The sequence below is a fragment of the Erpetoichthys calabaricus genome, chromosome 3, assembly GCF_900747795.2.
Source record: "Erpetoichthys calabaricus chromosome 3, fErpCal1.3, whole genome shotgun sequence".
Lineage (NCBI taxonomy): Eukaryota > Metazoa > Chordata > Cladistia > Polypteriformes > Polypteridae > Erpetoichthys > Erpetoichthys calabaricus.
Window position 1 is genome coordinate 139,494,663 of NC_041396.2, and position 21,948 is coordinate 139,516,610.

Here is a 21,948-nt window from a genome sequence, read left to right on the forward strand (position 1 = left end):
CTTCACATACATATTATATCTAATTTGCACATATGTTTTTAATCATTTACACTAATTATTTAAATACAGTAAATGGCAATATATTAGTTGACCAAAATTTGCATAGTTTTAAAAATGCTTGTTTTCTTTTAACATTCAAAACATTTTGAATGCCTGGCAAAATCTTCAAAAGTATCCTCGGTTTAATAAACAGCTCTCACCCAATTTTATTAAGCTGTTAAAATGGCTGAGATAAAGTTTCAAAGTTTAAGCTTCACTTACACATGGTAAGGTGTTTAGCTCTTTAGTTTCACTGTGAAATAGTTAAATAAGAAAAATAACAGTATCACACCAGGGCATGGCATTTCTGTAATTCTTGGTGGTTTTCATTTGCTATTTCAAAAATGGCATCTTTGTTAGTTATAGCTTCTGGGCTTGCCTAAAATTTGTAGGTTCTGTTTTTGGACCTATTGATGTTTTCAAACTAAAATATGGTGCTTTATATCCCTCTCTCCCCCTCTCTATAAGAGAACATCTGACTGCGGCTCTCATTTGTGTCTCAGAGTGGAGGTGGGGCTTTCCAGTGACCAGTCAGATTTGAGCAAGGCTTTTTAAGCAATGCCAGAAAGTAAAGTTCCAAGATGCATTACAACAACAATTTATTTTTTGTATAAACCAAATCAAAACTAAGAAAAGGATGAGGTTTTGTCATTCTCAGCAGAGTTCCATTTTACGAGTTGCTCTGGCCAAAAGTGATGCCTCTTTCCCGGATGCCTGTTTTTGTTATGGCAACAGGACTGGAAGGGGTGGGGGTAAATGCCTTCACCAGGAAGCTTTTCGGCACTGTGAAGAAAGAAGGAGATGACAGCGTTAGGTGCGGCATTTCCTCTTACCTTGCCTTACATAACTCGACTGAGCCTGTGAAGAAGTCCACCAATGCGCAAGCATGACAACTTCTTCACTGATGTCGCAGTTAGGTCACATTTGTTGGCGTACTCTTTTAAAACAAAAACTTGTTCTGTTAGCTAACCAGCATGGTTATTTCAGTTTATTTTTGAGGGTGTTGAGTGCACAAGGATACAGCCCAGGATGGACGATCCTTGTTTATCATAGACCACATTCACATGCAGACCCATTCTCATCCATACCAGACACATTTTAGGTTTTCAATCAACAACTTTTATTTATTTATTTATTTATTTTTGTACGATGGAGGAAATCAGAATGTTTAGTATATACTGTATATTATGCTGAAACTAGGAGAGTATGCACACTCACACTACACATTGTGGTCAAATGCTAGTGAAATCTGGGTTCAAGGAAGAAATGTTGGGACACCAACTGGATTGTCCCATTTCATTATTTCAAACAGAAAATAAAATTAACTTGCGGTGGTGCTGCAAAATAGAACACACAAGCATTAGCCTTCTTTCAAAGGTTGTTGCTGCTCGGCTGTGTGGGTCCTTTTCTTTTGTGGAACTCCATCTTTCAGGTTAGCTCAACTCAAAGTGAGACACATCTCTCCTGGGATGCTTTTTAGAAATTGTGTTAGAAGTTGCAGGGTCAGTTGCCCTCAGTGGACGTTTTCTCAGAGATGTGGAGGCAGAAACAGTTAACAAAGTTAGCAACAACACCCCCTCTTGCTTCCAGGTGGTACTGCATACCTCAGAAGAATCTGGAAGGCAATTCCAATGCGTGACAACATAGAGAGTGACTAGGAAGATATTTTTAAAACCCTAAAATTCTGGAGCTATGATAATGTGAAATTAAAGAAATAATAGATTTAATTTGGTGACTGAATATGGTGCTTTACTTGAGCAGTCTTTTAACTGAATTAAATCAAAATGGTGTTTAGATAATCTGAGTAATTAGCATAACATTCTCAAAACTGCTTAATCCCCCACTCACACTTAGCCATGCAAGGCACAGCTTTGGACTGAGTACCAGTCCATCACACATAAAACTTAAATAGGTGCCAGTTTGGAATTGCTAGTTGACCTAACCTGCACATCTTAAGGAAAGCCCATGGAACCCCTGGCAGAAAATATCAGCTTTAAATGGACAATCAATTGCAGAAATCCAATCCAGGACATTGAACCTGTGAATCAGCTGGGCTAACCACTATGTTACTGTGCCAGAAAAAAAAAAAAATTATTAACCTTAAAAAGTATATTTATTTTTTGGCAATAAAATATAAGTGGATTGTTATTAGTGATTTGTGTAAATTGTCTTAAATGCCAAAAAAATAAATGTATGCTTTAGATATATGAACATAAAATCTAACAATCCATAAGTCAAAAGTGACAGTATCAAGGTATACCTGTTGCTCAGAGGAAGTCTCCTCAGAGTAGATACCACAGTATATTCTATTGTCTTGAATGTCTCTTCAACAAGATTTTCCCATCACTTTACATTTATACAGTAGAGCCACCTCAGTGCATTCTACTACTGTGTTCACTTGCAAGAAACAGTATACAAAGTATTACATATGGTCAGCAGGTGAAAGAAATCATAATAAACCCTCTGCATATAATGACTAACCCCAACAAGAACAGCCCAGCAGCACTAAATCAGATAAAGCAGGTACAGAAAATGGATCGGAGGGTAGAGGACCTCCAAGTAATTTATCCACTGTCTATGGCCTTTTAAGTAATGGATTGATTGCATGTACCTGAGTTAGACCTGCTTTTGTGCCACAAGGGAGTTTGGAGGAGCAAGCACTCTGCCGCACGCTTCAGACACAACACAGCACTAAGTAAAGCGGAGAACAAATTCAATTTGTTTTGACTGAGTGTCAATTTGAAATGAATTTGAACCTTAGATTTTTGTATCTAAAAGGTAGAATGCAAGAGCTTAATGAGGCCTGGTATTAAGCAGCTTTTGTGGCAGTCCATGGATCAGGCAGCTAACCTCATTACACAGCCGCAAACACAGGAGAGTAATCAGCCAGCACTAGAGAGATTTTGCTGTTTTTCCTCAATGCTACCACTAACTGCAATTGACAGTTTAATAGAGCTGGGTTAATAATCAGGTAGCTCATTAAAACTGCCTCCTTTCCCTTCTGTATAAACGTGCTGCACTGAATGGAGAAAACAAAGCTACTTTGGCCACTAAAATCTGTTTCCACCAGTCCTCCCTAATCAGGCAGCTCTCCTCAATCCATCATGTCATGTCAGCAGGCTTTGCTGACCTTGCCTGTGAGAGAGTTTACTCTGTTTGTTAGCTCTTGCTGTGTTCTCACACTGGCAGCTATTTTCACATTCACCTTGCTTCTTTATGTTCAATCGACTTTGTTGAGTTTGTTTTTCCTCTCCTTTTTGTTATTGTCATTTAAGTAAACTTTAAATTAAGAAAGAATGGGCATTGAAGTTACCCATCTTTAGAATCCTTTTGTTGCTTGCTTCGTCTCATTTCTTCGTAGGTCTTTGAGATGTATTTGAATTCCAATCAGACTTCTCAAAGAAGTAAGATAAGCACGTTTCCTCCTGAATCCATATAGATTAGAGTTCTGTAGTACCAGCTGAAAAAGGAGTCCCAGTGATCCCCCCCACCCTCCCCCCAGTTGTCACAAGGAGCTCACCATATCAGAATTTGAACAAGGGATTTGAGGGAAAGGATAAAAATAACAAACCTGTTCTTGAAAATCCTTTGACTGAATCTTGTCTAGAAGGGACAGGTGGCCTGCAGTGTTTAGAAGAAGAGCATTTGGCTGATTTTCAACTTGTAGGATATTCTGTACACTTAGATGAGTTTAAGGGGTTCAAGCAGAGCTCAGGAGAATCCCATCTGCTGTGCAAAGCGAATGGTGCAGCAGGATTTGCCTTGATCCTTATAATCTAGGGATGTTGGAGAAATGCAACTTGATTACAAACTATTTTATTGTAAGATTATTTCTTGTATTTTGCTAAAAAAAACACAAATGATTCTAAGTGGCACAGTGTATATCACTGCTGCCTCACAGCTTGAGAGATTAAGGGTTCAATTCCCTGTCTGGTCTCTCTCTATATGGAACTTATATATTCTCCTTCTGCCCATGATGGTGTACTCCAAAAGGGTATGCAGCTTAAACAGGTTGGTGTGAATGCTTTCTGTGATGGACTTGATGGTCTGACCCTTTCTTTGACAGACTCCTACTCCCTTGTCCCTCTATTTGACTAAGACAGTTCTGAAAATTGATGGTGTAATTTTTAAAAATGGTCATTAGTTTTTAATGGTGCAAAATCTGTGCTGCAAGTGTGTAGACAGGTTGCCTGTTATGGTCACCATGTTGAAGCATAGAACCAAAGATAAGTAAAGAGAATGAAGAACCAGGAGATGAATTAAAACAAAGGATCAGTCTGTTGTGTTCTTGATGAGATTGAGTTGGTGAATATGGACATGAGAGTACCGATAAAAGACTTTTTCTTTGTTCCCTTCCTTTTCAGGTTTTACAGCCTGTTTATAGCCATTGATAGTTCTCATCCCATTCCACACTTCCTTCATGTTGTTCTTCTGTAACTTGTGCTCAAGTATGTCTCTAGTGGGATTTTCCCTCACAGAGCTGCTTTCTCAGTTCTAAATGCACCTGTTTGATTTACTCCTTAACTCCAGACCTGCAAACCCTCTTCTTATTCAGAAGGGGTTTCAGGTTTTTTGTTAGGTTAACAGTGCAGTCTGTGGGAACAGTGCTATCCACACAAGAATATGATTTTTTGTGATACACTGACTGAGTCCCTCAGTGTCCTCACTATTTGTCTCCCAAAGCATGTTTGAGGCACCCTTCAGAGCTTCCAAACTCTCTGTTGTTCATTGCTGCATGGTCCTGGTTATGACTGGCAACTACTGGACATTGAATTTATATGTGCATATGAGCTGTACCAAATTATGGTCAGGTCTGCCCAAAGGTAGTAAAGCAACAGAGATATATGCTACTTTAACATTGGCATATAACAAATCCAGGGACCCACTTTCCCTTGTTGTACAGTCCACAAACTGGTAATAATTGGTGAGTGTGGAGGAATGTAAAACATGGTTAAAGTCCTCAGAAGTCTGGTGTTTCAGCTCTCCATGAAGTACATCAGACTGTTGTTTGTATTCCATTTGGCACCTGCTCAGCGTTGAGAGATCATCCATTTTATTCGCCAGTAATTTTATATTGCCCATGATTATAGAAGGCAGATAGGGTCTGTATCATGTCCTTTTATTGTGAAGTCAGGCACCTGCTCTCTTTCTTTGGTATCTATGATATAGCTATGCTGGCAGCCCAGAGATTATCTCTGGCACTGTAGGAGATAAACAGTGCAGGTCCATCAGTTGTTGTCAAGTGTAGGTGAGTACAAGTCCTTCCTCACAACTTCTGTTATCCATGCTATCCAAAAAATTTTTGCGAACAATAACATAGACAAAAGACACTGGAGCTACTGTAGCTGGCAGCTGCTCATGATCACACCGGAAGTAAAAGTAAGCTGTAGTATTGTTCACTGTTGCTCATAACAGTCTTTAAAATCTTATGATTAAAAAGGATATTATATTCATATTAATAACATACTGATCTCAGTTTCTTAATAGAATTGTGATCTGTGGAAGGCACTCTTGAGCTGTTCTAACCCTACAATATTAATAATAATATGTTGGTAATTATATGGCACCTTTCCCATGCATTTCACAAAAATTCAGAAATGAATAACAAAGGAAAGCAGAAAAAATATGAAATACACCACATTGGATACAAAATAATATCAGCATAAAACATTAAACAAAAATAAATACATGAAACACTAAGCTTTGAAGTAGAAAAAGAGGCTTTAAGTCAGAATACAATAGAAAAATACAAAATATTACAAGAAAAACCTGAACAAATAACAATTTGTGATACAAATGCATATCATCTTGAGCACCTAGACTGAGAAAAGGATCAGAATGTCAGGGTAAGTTTAATGCCTCCCTGAATAAGTGAGTTTTAAGTTGTCTTTTAAAAGAACTGAGTCAGCTGATCTAATTAAGTTATTAAGATAATTACAAACGTTTGTGCAGTATATCTGAAGGCTCTTTCACTTATAAAACAGAGGTTATTAACAATTAAAAGAAGCTATACATAGCCAAGAAGACAATACAGAAAACTGAAACACACACAGAACCACACTTGAATTTAACAGTAAAAAGATCAGAGGAACAATTAAATCAAATATTTGACAGCTGTATTTTGTGACAGTCAAATGAACAGGATACAGGAAAACACATTTATTTATGTTTTGAACCAATGGGAGCTGTGATAAACAATTTTGAGGGACAGCTGCTGGCAGGGAGGTACAGCAGTTGATGCAGAGTGTAATAAAAGAATCAATCCATGTCAGATCAGCACATTTTATATAATATTCCTGACTGGCCATCTCTGATTTGCATCATTCTTGCTAAAAATAATGTCATCGTACCCAATAACCGGTGTGCAAAATTTTAGGCTTGTAACTTCGTCAGTTTCTTAGAAGAAGCAGATAAAGGATACTTGGTCCATAGTTGCATATTTGCCCATTTATGGCTTGCTGAAAACTGAAACAACAAATTCCTAAGTTGTTTAGAGAAACTCTGGCCCTCTATATCTCCACACTAAAAAACACCTCGGATCTTTTCAATTTTGATAGGTATTACCACAAGTTATAGTTCTTTAGCAACTAGGTGCCTGTGTGATGCCCCAGGCATTCAATTATGGACACAATTTCCAATACTGGAACATCATGAGTCATGACCAAGGATGGACCAGGGAAAATTAGGCAGACAAGCATGACTCTAAACTCAGAAGCGTAGCAGTTTATTCATGAAGAGAGTATTCAAATGCAAAAAGTGTATAAAACAGTGCATATTTAAACAAGTCCATCAATAAATAGTTCAAAGAAATAATTCCCTTAAAACTACTCACTGTCTTTCAAACTGAATTCAAATAAATAAGTTAAAATCCCAAAAGGAGAGGAAACCCCTTTTGTTCTTTCTCTCTCTGTCTGTCATCTTCAAGACAACAGGAGTCCCCTGATGCAGCTCACTGCATCCCAACAATTTGCTACAACAGTTGATCAATGCAGATCTGAACTGCTGCCTCTGTCAGCACCCATGAAGATGCCAACTCTGCCAGACTCCACAAACTCCCAGAGTGCTGCACCCTTCCCAGGATGCTGCTGTGTCTCACCTTCCTTCTTCTCCCTTGTTCCTGTGCTCTCTCTCTCTCTATAATGTCTGGTCCACTCCTCAGCAGAGTCACGGCTACAGCTGAGAATCTCCACACAGTGCTCAGTCTTGTTCTCTCCTTAGTACATCAGCACTGCCAACAATGCCCTTCCCATCCTTCCATGCACCGCTACTTCTCCATCAGGCGATCACTTCTTTCAAAACCCATTCTCTCTAACAAAAACATTTCTTCCTCCCTTTCTTACATTCACCTGTTCTGTTTAACTCAAGGCTACTGATTAGCAAATCATGCACCGGTGCACACTTTCATGTGTGTGCTGTGTCCTGGCAGAAGCTAAAAATGGATTGCACTAAAATCCTTAAATAAATCACTTAATTAAAACACTCCAGACTTTGTCTCACAACAGTCTGTCTGAAAGAAATCAAACTTTCTGATTCAAATGCATTCAAATGCATTTTGCCCTTGTATGATAAAGTCTGCCATAAAAAATAATTGTACCACTGGAAAGATCATGATTTAATTAGTAAATGCACAAAAGTTGAAGTTGGTACATTAAACCCATCTTTTAAGAACATCTGTTGTATCTGGGTTGGTAAAGAGGAAGTGTCACAGAGTGGAAAAAACTGCAGACAAAATTGAGCCACCATTCCTGGAAGGAGACCACCAGTCATTTGTTCCACTCATGTGAAAAGGTCAGCATGCCAAGTGGTCCTAGTTTCATTGTGAATATGATTGGGAATAATCCAAAAGCAATGGATCAAACTGCTATGAAATCAGGAGTCTCTTTCTCAGGTATACTGTATGCTGTGTGTGTCTGTGACCAACAGTGGTGGATAGGCAACATTTGTGATTATTCATCTTGTTTGCTTTGTACCTCTTGTACTCTTCATTAGAAAAGGAACAAGATATACAGGATATGCATCCTCACAGCCCCTCTAAGGCTTACAGTTGGCCCAAGAGAGGGGATATCAGCTGTGTCCCTCTAGTGCATATTATGAAGATTATTAATGGGCCACTTGCATCAATGGGCAGGCAGTATAAATTTACAAGTGATGTGGAAAAGGAAATCTGTGCATGGTTCAAGCTCTTAAAGTAAACTCTGTTTCTTTGCAGTTTGTTTCAATTGTAGAACTGGATTTACCAGAATATGATTCAATAAAACATTTCACTACACATAAAATACATATGAGTTCGCTTATACATTTTTGTAGTTGTATTACACAGGTCTTTGGTATATAATAAGTAGTATGCCTCTCTACTTTGCATTTTTCTTTACAGTAAAACATGGCACGTTTGATACTTCAGTAAATATAGTTTGGTTCAATGTACCATTTTGTGTATTTACTAATTAAAGCAAGCTCTTTCCAGTTGTATAATTTATTTTTTGGCAGACTTTGCCATACATGGACAGTATTCATATGTAATATAGGCATGAAATGATTTTTTTTCCAAGTTTGATGTATTATAGGCACCTAGTTGCTTAAGAAAAACTGTAATACCTATCAAAATTTGAAGGCTCTGATGTGGTTTAGTATCGATATATACACGGCCAATCTTGCTTTACAGCACGAAAGTAATTTTTTTATACAATTTTCAACAAGCAATACATTTGGCAAACCTGCAACTGTGGACCAACTACTGTAGAAGTTAAAGGCATTGAATACTAAAGAATAGTCTCTGAAAATTTTATGCATCTAGTAGTAACAGTTTAAAAGTTATGACTTATGGAACACCATCATCTTTTTTAGTAGTACTAATTTTTCAATACAATTAGGGCCACACACCCTTTTTTTTAAAGCCTCCATATCTCAGAAATTAACTAAGATACAAGCCTAAAGTATGACATGCTAGTTTTGTGTGTAACAACATTATTTTCATCCAGTGTTTAGCAACACTGAGATGGTTAATCTGGATGGTTCTGTTAATTTCATGTGGATTAACCAAAAAGCATGAATAAACCCTCAGTTAAATCAAACGTATTAAAAAAGTGTGATGATTAAGGAAATAATTAATAAGACAAAAATGAGTACCAAGTGGAGGAGTATAAAGAAGTATAAAGAAGCAAAACAATACACAAAAGTAAAGAACTCACTGCCTTAATAAGCCCAACACAATAATAATTAGTCCTGCAGTCTGTCAAGTAAGGTGCCAAATTTACACACCAAGTGTACTTCAAAATTCTGCTCCCTTCAACATTCCTCTCACTCTTACTCCTGCATCACCTGTTCCTTCCAGTTTAACTGTTGCCCACCTTCTACAGTATGTAGACTCTATGTTCTATTGGCTAGTAGGAAAGGGCAGCTTTATATTCCCATTCCAGGACAACTTCCAGGTTAACACTAGGAACTTCTTCTAAAGTCCATCTTGAGCTCCCTCTGGTGAGACCTGGGTGCTCTGCACTGACAGATACCAGCTGTTACTTAAAGAGCTAAGCCACATTATACTAGGTAGAAGGGTGCTGTTTATAATATACCGAACCCATCAGCTACTACCTAGTGCGTTGGAAAAACTTCTTCCATAACCATGTCTTCTATCATTATCCTTTAATTATTTTAATGTTCCTGCATGGTTATGGTCTGACTACTCTAACACATCCAGCCAAGTAGCAGTTAACAGTGTAGTACTTTGTTTAGGCCTTTCATAGCCCGACTCCCATGTTGAAACATATGTTTATTTTCTTAATACTACTCATACTATTACCGGTATCACAGAGCTAAGGCTTGTCTTGGCAGTATCAAGAATAAAGCAGGAAACAACCCTGATCCTTTTTTTTTTTTTTATCACTCAAGGCCACATTTTTCACATCACTTTCTGACCCAACTTATTTAGAGTCATCAATTCATTTAACCTTCAAAGTGGAAAGCAAAGGAGTCTAAAAAAGAGTCATCATGTGAGTGGAAATCTGACAAAATGATAAATTTGTGGTATGAGGTTGAATTACTATGTTACAGAGAAACTATTACTAATACTATTTCAAAATAGTTTTGGAAATATTAATATTGTTCCTTCTTCTGCCCCTTTTCCTTTTTGTTTTGCAGCACCACCTTCATTAAAGCTGTCAGTAAATGAGACCTTGGTGGTAAATCCAGGTGAAAATGTAACAATTTCATGTCTAGTGATCACCGGCGAGCCAATGCCTACCATCTCCTGGACTCACTATCCTGGTCCTATGCCTCCCCTGACACGTATTCAAGGTGGAACAATCACACTGTGGAATGTTCAAGTGCAGGACTCTGGATATTACAACTGTACCGCAGTCAACAATGTGGGCAACCCTGCCAAGAAGACAGTGAACCTGATTGTGAGAGGTGAGCACAAGCAGAATGTGATAGAGAAGAACAAAGCAAATTGTTTAAGTTGTATGTTTTGCTTTTTTTTTTATGCTAATTAATGATAGTTTTATTAAACTCAAGCCAGATACTCTATCATTCACTCCCGAATGTCATTGCATAACTTATTCTTACATAAATGCTGTTTTTGTCAAGATTTTTTTTCTCTGTTAGCTTCATGCATTTGCACTAATTTTTGTAAAGAAGTTCCACCCACGTACAGTAAATACGTCAAAGCAATGGACTCTCAGCCTGAATATAATTAACTTTGACTGCTTATTTTAAAGTGGTACTTTGGAAATGTACCAGTTAAACAAAAGCAAGACTTTTTTTAATCCTTCCACTTTAAAGGGTAGGCCAGAAAACTGTTTTGATATTTGCTTATTTGTTTTCATTGAATAACACAGGTCATAAGGCTTGTCTGGCTTGTTTTCCTGTGGCCTTGAGCTCCCACAGTCCTGTTATCTGCTACTTTTGTAGATGTACTAAAGAAACACATGTGGCTAGTGATAATGACAAACTGTTTCAGTCTTTGATTCGTGATCTTTGCTCTGTGTCTTTATTAAGGTTTTAACGCAAACCACAGCACTTAATATAATCTGGTGTCTGTGTTTAATCGGCTTTGAATTCTGTAAGCTCTGGTTGTTGGCAGGGTGTATAATTGGAAGAAAAAGAATACCAGCAGGTGAACTGGAGGCAGCGATGGTTCTGCCTTGCATTTGAGGATGTTCTTATTGGACAGTCCAAATTACCCCTGTGAGTTTTAATCAGTGTTTCCTTGGACCATTACAATTTCTTTTTCTTCTAGTCTCCTATTCTAAAATGTGTAATTGAAATTTTATTTGGTTAATTTGCAAGTATTTTGCTTTTTTGTTTCTCTTTGTTTTGTTTTTGTGTGTACTGCACCACAGTGGCCCTCTAGGATATTTACCACTTCATTTAATTGCTGTTTTAAATATCATGATTAGTGCAAGCAGAAAGGGTTTTAGAATCAGCAGTTAAAACAAAGCAGCCTAAGTGTGACAAATTAATAATCTGATCTTGCACAGGCCTTGCTACACTACTCCCAGCTCAGTGACAAGACTTGTGAATCAAGCAGGATGGTTTTTATTGCCCTATGTAGTCCACAATAACTGCACAGCCTTATTAACCCGATCACTTACAGAAAGGCATATAAAAACGAATCTAAATACAGTACATTCAAAAGTTCATCATCAGTATATATATATATATCAGTGTATCCTGCCTAGACATTTGATTTCTTATACTGGCAAGATGTTTAATCAGGATTGTTGCTGTGTCCGACTCCTACTGCCTTGCTTGACTGAAAGTCTAATCTGATGTCATTGAGTCTACCCATACTGGTTACCTGGATGGAACAGAAGGAGGAAGGATCTTGAGATACCCTTTTTGGCTACAAAATCCACTTGGTTTACAGTTTATACTGCTAACCTTTAGTATGGCAGGTTTTGTAGCAGTCGTGATGTTGGTAGATCGGGCTAATAACTACTATAATGGGGCTAAGGTGTAGGAGCCCTCCTTAAATCCAGTGTTTAGTAAAAGAAATGTAAGCGGCAAGAGACAAAGGAAAGCTTGAAAAACACAAGTATTGTGAAATGTAGGTTGCAATGGAAGGCAGGGATGGATTGGCATCCTACTTGGGATAGATGTGGGGTCCCTTTGTCCATCTGGGAGCCTATCATAAGGGTTGAACAGTATAGATGGAGGCTCATCCCAGCTGGGATGTTTGCTATACCCTTTCCTAGTTAGAAAGCCAGTATTGTGGAAGGACAAATGGAAACTGCCTCTCTTGGCCATGTGTTTCTCAAGTACACTATGGTAGCAGCATCCCTTTAGGCAAAACTTCTGTTTGGATACACAAAGTGCTACATCAGAGTTGCAGTTCTGGTGGGCAGCCTTGATGGGATCCTTGGGGGCTGCTGGAGTCAGCTGCTGATGGCAGGCTTCCCTTTTCTGAAGAAATTCCACCTGCCCAGGAAGTGTTTTACTAAGGGAATGTCATGGCACTGAAAGTGCTCCTGGGTCTGGGTCAAAAAGGGAGCTCTCTTTCTCATCCAGGAGAGACAGAGTGGAGAGTGGAGGCACAGGAGAAGAGAGAGAGAAAGGAAAAGAAAATTAATATTTTTTTGCATGAAGAACCCTGTCTTGAAGGTGATTTGCTGAATAAGGAATGTATTTGAACCTGAACTGTAATCTGTGCTGATTGTCTAGGGTTTGTGGGTCTCAGATGCTTCTCTGTGGTCACAAGGTACAAACAAATTTATAAAATATTAGAGTTTTAAAGACTTTTCATCATCTGATAATGCCCATGGTGGTCAACTGAGTGGTAATGCAGCACACCACATTTTGTTCAGGTGAAGACACCTTATTACCTGTCCTTACTTTTCTGCAAGAGTATTTTAAAGGTAAGTCCAGTTGTTCAGCTGTGAAGTTATTAAAGCTTGACAAAGTACTTCAACGGTTTAAAGAGGAAAGGTTGGAATTCATTGGGAAGAAAGGAAAACTTTGACTGCAGCAGAAATATGGGTTCACAGTAAAAAAAAAGTACAGTTCCAAAGCTGACTAAAGAGGATAATGGTGTGATTTTGTAAGAATGGAGGTTCTGCAAGGAGACTTCGCACTTCTTGACTTGTACAAATTATCCCTTAAGAATTCATTTTCTTTTGTTGACTACTAATTGCATAAGTGTCTGTAGGCATCTGTGATCTATAATCATTCTGGCAAGTAGCCTACTTTTTCTTGCCACATGTGTATACTGGAATAAGTTTTAACAAAGATCTCATTCTCTACAACATATGATTGGAACTTGAGTCCATGTTGGTGATTCAGGTCACTCACCCAGTACCAGCATATAGAGCAGAGATTATTAAGAAGCCGACTAAGTACAGAGTGTTGAGGGATGTAATGGGAGAGAGACTACAGTGTGGTGAATTTATCATTGATGACGACTTACTGCATATGGCCAGAGAGAAGTGATGAGATGTAAGTTCTAGTTAGTCTTATCTAATTCTTCAAAAGGGTCACATCTCCTTATATATATATATATATATATATATATATATATATATATATATATATATATATAATATTGTGGTGGATTGCCGGCTTCCTATTCCGGCCCTCACCCTCAGGCCGCCAGGAGGAGCTCTCCCAACAGCATGGATGTGCCCCGAGTTCCAGCAGGGCCTCATGGACTCTGTAGTTTTTATGCACAGCCCTGCTGGATACCTTGGGGGCCACCGGGAGTCGCTGTAGGGGGGCTCATGGACTCTTATGTGCCCTATAACCCGGGAGTACGTCATGGTCACATGACAGGAAGAAAGGACGTGCTCCCGGGTTGAAGAAAAGGACTGTTTACCCTGGCCCGGAAGCAATAAGGACTTGTGGGTTTTGGACAGGAACCACTTCCGGGTCAGGGGATATAAAAGGACTCTGGGAAAGCCCAGACATTGAGCTGAGCTGGGAGGTAGGGTGGCGAAGTGTCTGGGCGAGGAGGAGAGAGTATTATTGTTAGTGATTGTGATTATATGAGTAGTGTGGAGTAGAGGGTGCTTTGTGCACGTGATTGTACAATAAAGAAGAATTGTACTTTTACCTGGTGTTTGGAGTGGTACCTGAGGGTTCAAGAGGTGGACAAAAACCTTAACTGCTACTATATATATATATATATATATATATATATATATATATATATATATATATATATATATATATATATAGTGGGGAACAGCCCGGACACAGACAGGTAGACATGTTGGTTTCACCACACACATGTTTATTATACATTATATTTACAGTTCAAGTGCACAATCCCAGTGCCGCAGCACCAATCACCCCTTGAGTCCTTGGCCACAACACAATGCCTCGTACTGTCTCTGGTCCACCTCTACTCCTCTCCTCTTAGCTCCGTCTTTCTCCTCCCGACTCTTGCCACTGACTGGAGGGAGGCGGCCCCTCTTATACGTCCTGGATGAACTCCAGGTGCATCCTGAGGAGCTTCTGTAGCCACACCCAGCTCAGCTCAGTGTCTGGGCTTTCCCACAATCCTTTTATACACCCTGACCCGGAGGTGTTCCTGCCCAATCAGTCCACAGTTCCTTTTCCCTTCCGAGTCAGGGTAAACAGTCCTTTTCTTCACCCAGGGAGCACGTCGTTCCTTCCTGTCACGTGACTGTGACGTACTCCCGGGTTATAGGGCACATAAGAGCCCACGAGCCCCCCTACAGCGACTCCCGGTGGTCCCCAAGGTATCCAGCAGGGCTGTGTATACAAACTACATAGTCCATGAGGCCCTGCTGGAACTCAGGGCACGATCATGCTGTCCGGAGGGCTCCTCCTGGCAGCCTAGGGGTGGCGACCGGAGTCTGTAGCCGGTCGTCCATCACAATATATATATATATATATACACACAGTATTTGTCCTTATATTTGACTATTCAGTAAGACGTCTGGTAGAAACTGTCTCTGTATCTACTGATGCTAGTGCCAATGTCCTTGTACCATTTGTTAGAAGAGAGGAATAAGTAAAGCTGCAGTATGGTGGAGTTTTAATATTTCTGTTTGCCCTTCACCACCATTTCACCATGTTCTTGAGCGGAACAGGTGCAGTAGCAGGATGTTTTGCTGCCAGTATGTATGGACTCCACTGTGAACTTGGAGAAGTTAATGAAAACTGATAGGGAAGTGTTCGATAGTTTTCAATACACTTTAGTTTATCAGTAATGGTGACTCTAACAAATTTAAAGTTGCTCACTCTTTCAACAGCATCCCAACTGTTGTAAGTATCAATGTGGTCTTCCTTTTGCTTAAAGTCTATGAGCAGGTTCCTAGTTTTGTTGATATTAAAGGTGGAGTTATTATCTGGGCACCACTGAGTCAGAAAATAGAACATTTCTCTGTAAGCTGTCTCATTATTGTGAGTGATGCTTTCATAATTATGCCCATCATTAGAAATGTCTATCCAAGAGAATCAGGTCTATTAAAAAATAAGGGGGTTGGTATAGGAAGATGCTGTCCTTCTTTCTGTCCATGTTTCAAATGAATTAATTAATTGAATTAAAGAAACTGCTAATGATGGCAAAAACAAAAGGATGCTGAAACAAATAGAAGTAAACAGCAAGTTCTTTTTTTCTTATTATCATAGAGAGGACATAGTAATTCTTCTCTCTTCTTGTTCTCTTCTGCAGTGATGACCTTGACTGCTGCACTACATTGTTATGTCTAGTTGTTACAGCCCTTCCATTGTCAATCTTTCTGTCTTTATTATTTATGTCCATTCATCGTCATTATCTAGCCAGAGCATACTTTGGTAGCAATGGGCAGAAAGTGGAAACCAAACCTGGGGTGCCAGTCCGCCAGAGGTCCCAATCATGTTATCACAGAACCACACTTGTATACAGGGACCACTTGGGGGCTCCAGTTAATCTAACCTGCATGTTTGCATGAGTACCAGCAAAACCAGATCACCCATACTGACAAGGGAAGAATGTAAAAAAAAATCCACACTGACAATGTTTAGGTTAGAATTCGAACCCCACGGAATCTTACAATTGTACTCCTATAAGGGTGTACAGTACTTATTGTGTATGCATGCATGTACGTATTTATTGAAAAAAAAATGTTCTCATCTTCATTATACAGTGTGTTGACATGATGTCTGACTGTGTGAATATTTATTTCATGCTACAATTAAAGCTTAAAACAAAATAGGTAAGTAGGTGGGACAAGTGGGAAACAAAAAAAGAAATACTTGTTATTTGAAACTACATTGCTTTACAGTATAATGGTGTTTATTGTCTGTTATCAATCATAATTAAGACCTTTGAAAGCAGAAAATGCTGTTTATATACAGTATGTTAGAGTGCTGATCAGAATAGTAAAACTTTCATTATGTGCCATAATCATTGGCTCTAAATTATATGAAACGGCATAAATGAATGACAACTGACAGTCTTTCAGAGGACTGTAAAACTGTGGTATGTTTAGCTTTGAATGTGAATAAGAATATTGTAATTTCATAGAAACAGCTCTAACAATAAAGTATGATTGATTATTTCATGACTGGACATATGTTCATATCTAATGATATGTGCTGATTAAATAAATACAGTATCTTTAAACTGTTTTGCCATTCTGCATTTTTATTTTGTTAATTAGGTCTGCATTTGTTTTTGTAAATAAGCCCATAATCTTTTTAATTAATTACTGTCATTTTTTTTTTATCTAAAGACATTGCAATTTTTACAACAGGTTACAAGTTAATGTCTACCTTTTTTGCAACAGAATCAGTCATAATTTGAAGTGTATATTAATATGCAGTGAAATATTGCTAAATATTAGGAAAAAAAGTAATTTGCTTTGCAGATTACTGACCTTTTTGCTTTTTATTATGTAATTCAGTACCTCTGTGGACTCTTATTATCTCCAACTCATTTTTGTATGTGGAGACAAACTGAAAATAAAACCGAAACTGTTGTGTCCTTGATATGCTATAATAAAAACTGTGATTGCTTTTTTATGTATTTTCTATATAGAATTTTGGAACATATATAAATAATGAAGCAACCACTATGAAATACTCTCATATCATCATTTAATTAAAAATATCTTACTGATGCTTTATAGTGAAAATTATAAATACTGCCGCAGTTATTTTAGTCACCTAATAATATGTTGCCTTATCAGGGAAAAATCAAGCTTGCACCTACAAAACTGGTTATTTGTAAAATACAATTTGTTACTGATTGAACATGAAATATAATTATAAAAATATATATTAAAAAAGAAATTAAACTTATGTGGTGCATTGATCACAAAAGAAAAAGTTGTAATTGTTTTGTGTTGTTCAATATCTGAGAATTTAGATAAAAAAAAGAATGTTATTTGTCACCAAGGGGAAATTTAGATTTTTACCAAAGCTCTTTAAATAAAAAGATAAATAAATAAGTAGTTAGATAAATAAATAAATATGTATAAACACACACTATAGTCTGAACACATACCAGAATTAAATGGTGACAGCAGTGTATGACACATTTTCACATAAAGGATGTTGCTCAAAGTGTTTTACAAGATGTCAAAAAAATAGTTAAAAGAAAAGAAAACAAATTAAAATTAGGCAATAATAATAATAATGAATAAATAACATTAAAAATAAATCAATACACACTTTAATATAGATATAAAATTAAAAGAAAAACAGAGCTCTTCTATATATTATCCCTTTTTAAGCTGTAGCAGAAAACAAAATTTGTAGTGGTTCCATGGCTAATAGTCCACCCAGCACACACATATACTTCAATCGTTCCTTATTATTTTTCAGGCTTCATGTTAGAGGATTTTATGCAGTGGGCCTCATGGATAGTTGGGGTATCCGCTTTTATTTGAGCGGCACAGGCACTTGCACTGTAATTTGATCAGGTGGTAGGATGACTGAGTTGAGTATACAGTATCTATAAAGCACAAACTGTGTCTTTCTGTTCTTTATGCACAGCTTTATTGTTTAAGACGCAGAACTAGAATTTCTCACATTTCATCACAAGTAAGTTTTTTTGCCGTATAACTCTCAGTCTTGGCTTGGGGCCAGTGCTTAAGACCACACAGATGACTAAAAAGCTGATAATTAATGAGGGGTACTAATTATATTTAGTGTAAACAAAATTTTTCTTTCCCACTACATATTTACAGTTAGGTTTGAAATAATTTAGTAAAGCAGAGAAACAGTTTCAAAACAGCGAGTGCTATGAAATAATACAGTGTGATCTATCAACAGTGAATGGAGCCATCATCAAAGATGGAGCAGTAGAGATTTTTGACAGCTATAATTATCTGGGGAAAACCATAGACTCAAAACTGACTTTTAGAAACCATCTGCTAAAAGGTGCAGCAGTGACTCCATTGTTAAATGAATCTTGAGTATGTTTACCATTACAGTGGAACCTCGGTTCACGACCATAATTCGTTCCAAAACTCTGGTCGTAAACCGATTTGGTCATGAACCGAAGCAATTTCCCCCATAGGATTTTATGTAAATACAATTAATCCGTTCCAGACCATATGAACTGTATGTAAATATATATTATTTAAGTTTTTAAGCACAAATATACAGTAGTTAATTAAACCATAGAATGCACAGCGTAATAGTAAACTAAATGTAAAAACATTGAATAACACTGAGAAAACCTTGAACAACAGAGAAAACTGTACGCAAAATGGCTACCAAGGGGTCAGAGGACAATCACCATAACAACTAAATATAAACATGATGGACTAACACCACTAGATGGCTCTCAGCAAAACATTAAAGAATATGTTTATTTTTCAAGCCAAACTTATTTCTTTTTTTAAATTTATAGAGTTATTAACTTTAGAATTCAGTTTCACATGGCAAATTCCTATATAACATGTGTGGAGATTCGGTCCTGGACACAAACAGGCAGACACAGAATGTCCCAAAACACACGCGTTTATTGCACAACACAATAACACAGTGTGCAAATCACCAATAATAACACTATTTTTCTTTTGCCACCTCCACCCCACACATGCAAGCTGTGTCCTCTTCCACCCGACTCTAGCGCCTCGAGTAGTGGCTGCAGGCTATTCTTATAGCCCACCCGAAAGTGCTTCAGATGATAATTAACTTAATTCAGGCTGCACTTCCGGGTGTGGCTGCATTCAAGCCCACATGGGCTCGTTAAGCCGTGCAGCTCCTTCCGGTCCCAGGCCTGTGGCCCCAATGTAACCCAGGAGGGCTGCCACCACGCGTTCTGGGAGACATACTGTGCATCCCATGGCTGCTTCCCCGATCCAGTATCAAAGGGGCATCCCGTCCGCCACACATGTCTATGAAGGAATAACTTTGACTTGCTCACGAACTTATCCATTAACATAAAGGAAAAACATGTTAAACAGGCTATTCAGCTTGCTGGGCCAGAACTCTCAAGGACTTATTTGACAAGCAAGTATTACGGAAAGCAGAGTGCGTATTGTAAAGCATAATTCACCCAGTACATTCTCAATTTCATTTTATGCCATCTGGTCACAGATTTAAGATTCGAAGGATTAAAAGGCTACCTGTTCAAATACTCTGTCATCTCAACTGCTGTCAATCTTCTAAATAAGTTAAACCTTAATAAACATTCACAGGCTAAAATCATGCAATGAACAGCTATCATATTCATCAATCATTAGGCAAGCGTAAGTGCTGCTTTGTTGTGAAACATGTTTGATTTAATGATTGAATATAAGTATTATGTTCACTGCTATATTACACTTATTTGCACTAAGTTTATGTTTGATGGCTGTGTTCTTTGAGATGTACTTTTAATGTTACATCATGTTCTCTCTATAACACCTGCTGACAAACCAAATTAAAGTGAATTGAACACCATGCAGGTTGTGGCAGTGGTGTGATGTTTATTATGTTTTTTTTTTAAGCATTTCCCTCATGGACCCAAATTACCTTCAGTTAGGCCATATTGTCCTCAGAATTATTTACTGTAATTTAGGGATCTTTGCACCAGAGTGAATAACCAAGAATATTGCATGTAAAGAATGTTTATAATACTAACAATAAATATGTATTAAATGCAGTTCTAGTAAGGGCATTTATAATATGAAAATATTTTTTTCTTTTCCACATTTGGGCAATAATGGGTAACTCAGCTTGTAAATTCAAAAGATAAACAGTTCAAATTAACACTGGGGCAAAGTCACTTTTTAAATGCCTGTCAATTACCCTGTTTAAAGTGTGGCATAACCATGATACTATTTGTTAATTACTTTTTTTGTAATACTTTTCCTCATTTTAAAAATTAATATATCAAGGACAACAACACAAATGATCATAAAAATGAGTAAAAAAAGAACAAATTAGTTCAGCACAAGTCTGATCACCCTTAGTGACAGAATCTCTGTCTTTAATGACCTACACTATGTTTCTAAATAACATAATGACGTAAAGACATTAATAAGTCTTTCAAAGTTTCAACTTTGTGTTTATGTATAAATCTATGGTTTAATGTTGTGTATTAATGCTCTGAACATGTACTCCTTGAAGGATGCTTTTATTGCATGTAAGGTGCATCACACTATTTTATATAATGTGTTCCAACACAGGAGCCAATTACAATGTAGACTGCAGGAGGCATGCTTCTTACATGGTAGGCTATACCCAAGTTTAGTTGTATGTTGGCCAAAGCAGTTAAAATAAGCAGCCACAATGGAGAAAAGCTTCCTAAAATGACAATTTTAATACCACTAAAATTATCAGAGGTGAATGAAATATATGGCATTGTCCAGCATTTCAGTCATTCCATTGTCAGTGAAACAGTAAACAAGCTGCCATTTGATTTCTGCTATTTTTAAAAGTTTAAACATAGAGTAGACAAAGTCAAGCTATTAGAATGGAGTTTCTTTTTGAGGTTTTGGTTTTCTGTATTTATTTTGGTAATCAGACACTTGTTTTGCGACAATGCTCCTTCATTTTGATGGTTTAATAATATTTTGGACTGTTTCATCCGCCATCTTGGTTTTCACGCTCACCACCATTTTGGTGGTGTCCTCTAAGGTTGTTGCATAGTGAGAAATGATTAAAAGGTCTCCCTGGATTACATTTCCTTACCCTAATTATGGAAAATTTGGGTAAAGACTTCTTTGCATTTTTTGTTTTTAACAGCAATTTTTGTCTCACATTTTGGCTTTGACACTCATAGTTGCTGATCTCCCTGAATTGACATTATTTTTTTTTTTTGGCTTTGATCTATTAGTTTGCTTGCAGATATAACAATAACTTGGATCCCAAAATGAGTAACTTTCAGATGAGGCATATGCAAGAGATGCAGGGGGAGATAAATGTTCTACAAAAACCAATGACAGAGGTTCAGATTTCTGTAGAAGATCCAGCAGGGGAGGTAAACAACCTGCAATAAATGCTCCCACTAATAGCAGCCAGAAAAAAGTCTTTAATTCCCCAGCTGGCAAGGTATGCTGGGAATACTAATTAGTGCAGAGGTTTCCTAAATCAGTGCCATATGATTTTCAAAACAAAACCCAACACATAGCCAGACGACAGATCACAGATAGTATTCATAATGTCAATACTCGAGAATAAGCTGTTAAAATGGGCTTCAACTATGTATGCATGTCACAGACAGTCCGGGTTGTTTCTCGCTAAATCTATCCATGCAATAATTTAGAAAACTGTTTGAAGTAAAGACTAATAGATTACTGGAATGCTGCCAGGGTTCCAAATCAATAAATAAGTGTATTTATTGTAATAAATGTGTAAGTGTAATAAATAAGAATTTCAAGTGCACACAGCTGAGTCAGAATGGAATGATGTGGTGCTTATTCCTATGTTTAAGAAAGGGTTCTCAACAGAAATGAAGGTTGAATTAGTGAGTTGTAATATAGAAAACACACTTGAAAATGTAACTGAGGTATTGCAATGTAATTGAAGTAC

At 37.6% G+C, this 21,948-nt stretch overlaps 1 protein-coding gene across 1 annotated transcript in view; it reads left to right on the forward strand.

Moving 5' to 3' along the window:
• LOC114642389 (MAM domain-containing glycosylphosphatidylinositol anchor protein 1) overlaps positions 1–21,948 on the forward strand; it is an 828,760-nt gene that overhangs the window by 534,368 nt on the left and 272,444 nt on the right. The window contains exon 7 of the mRNA XM_051924713.1: positions 10,174–10,443. Coding sequence (XP_051780673.1) covers positions 10,174–10,443 — 270 coding nt within the window. The remainder of the gene's footprint in view (positions 1–10,173; positions 10,444–21,948) is intronic.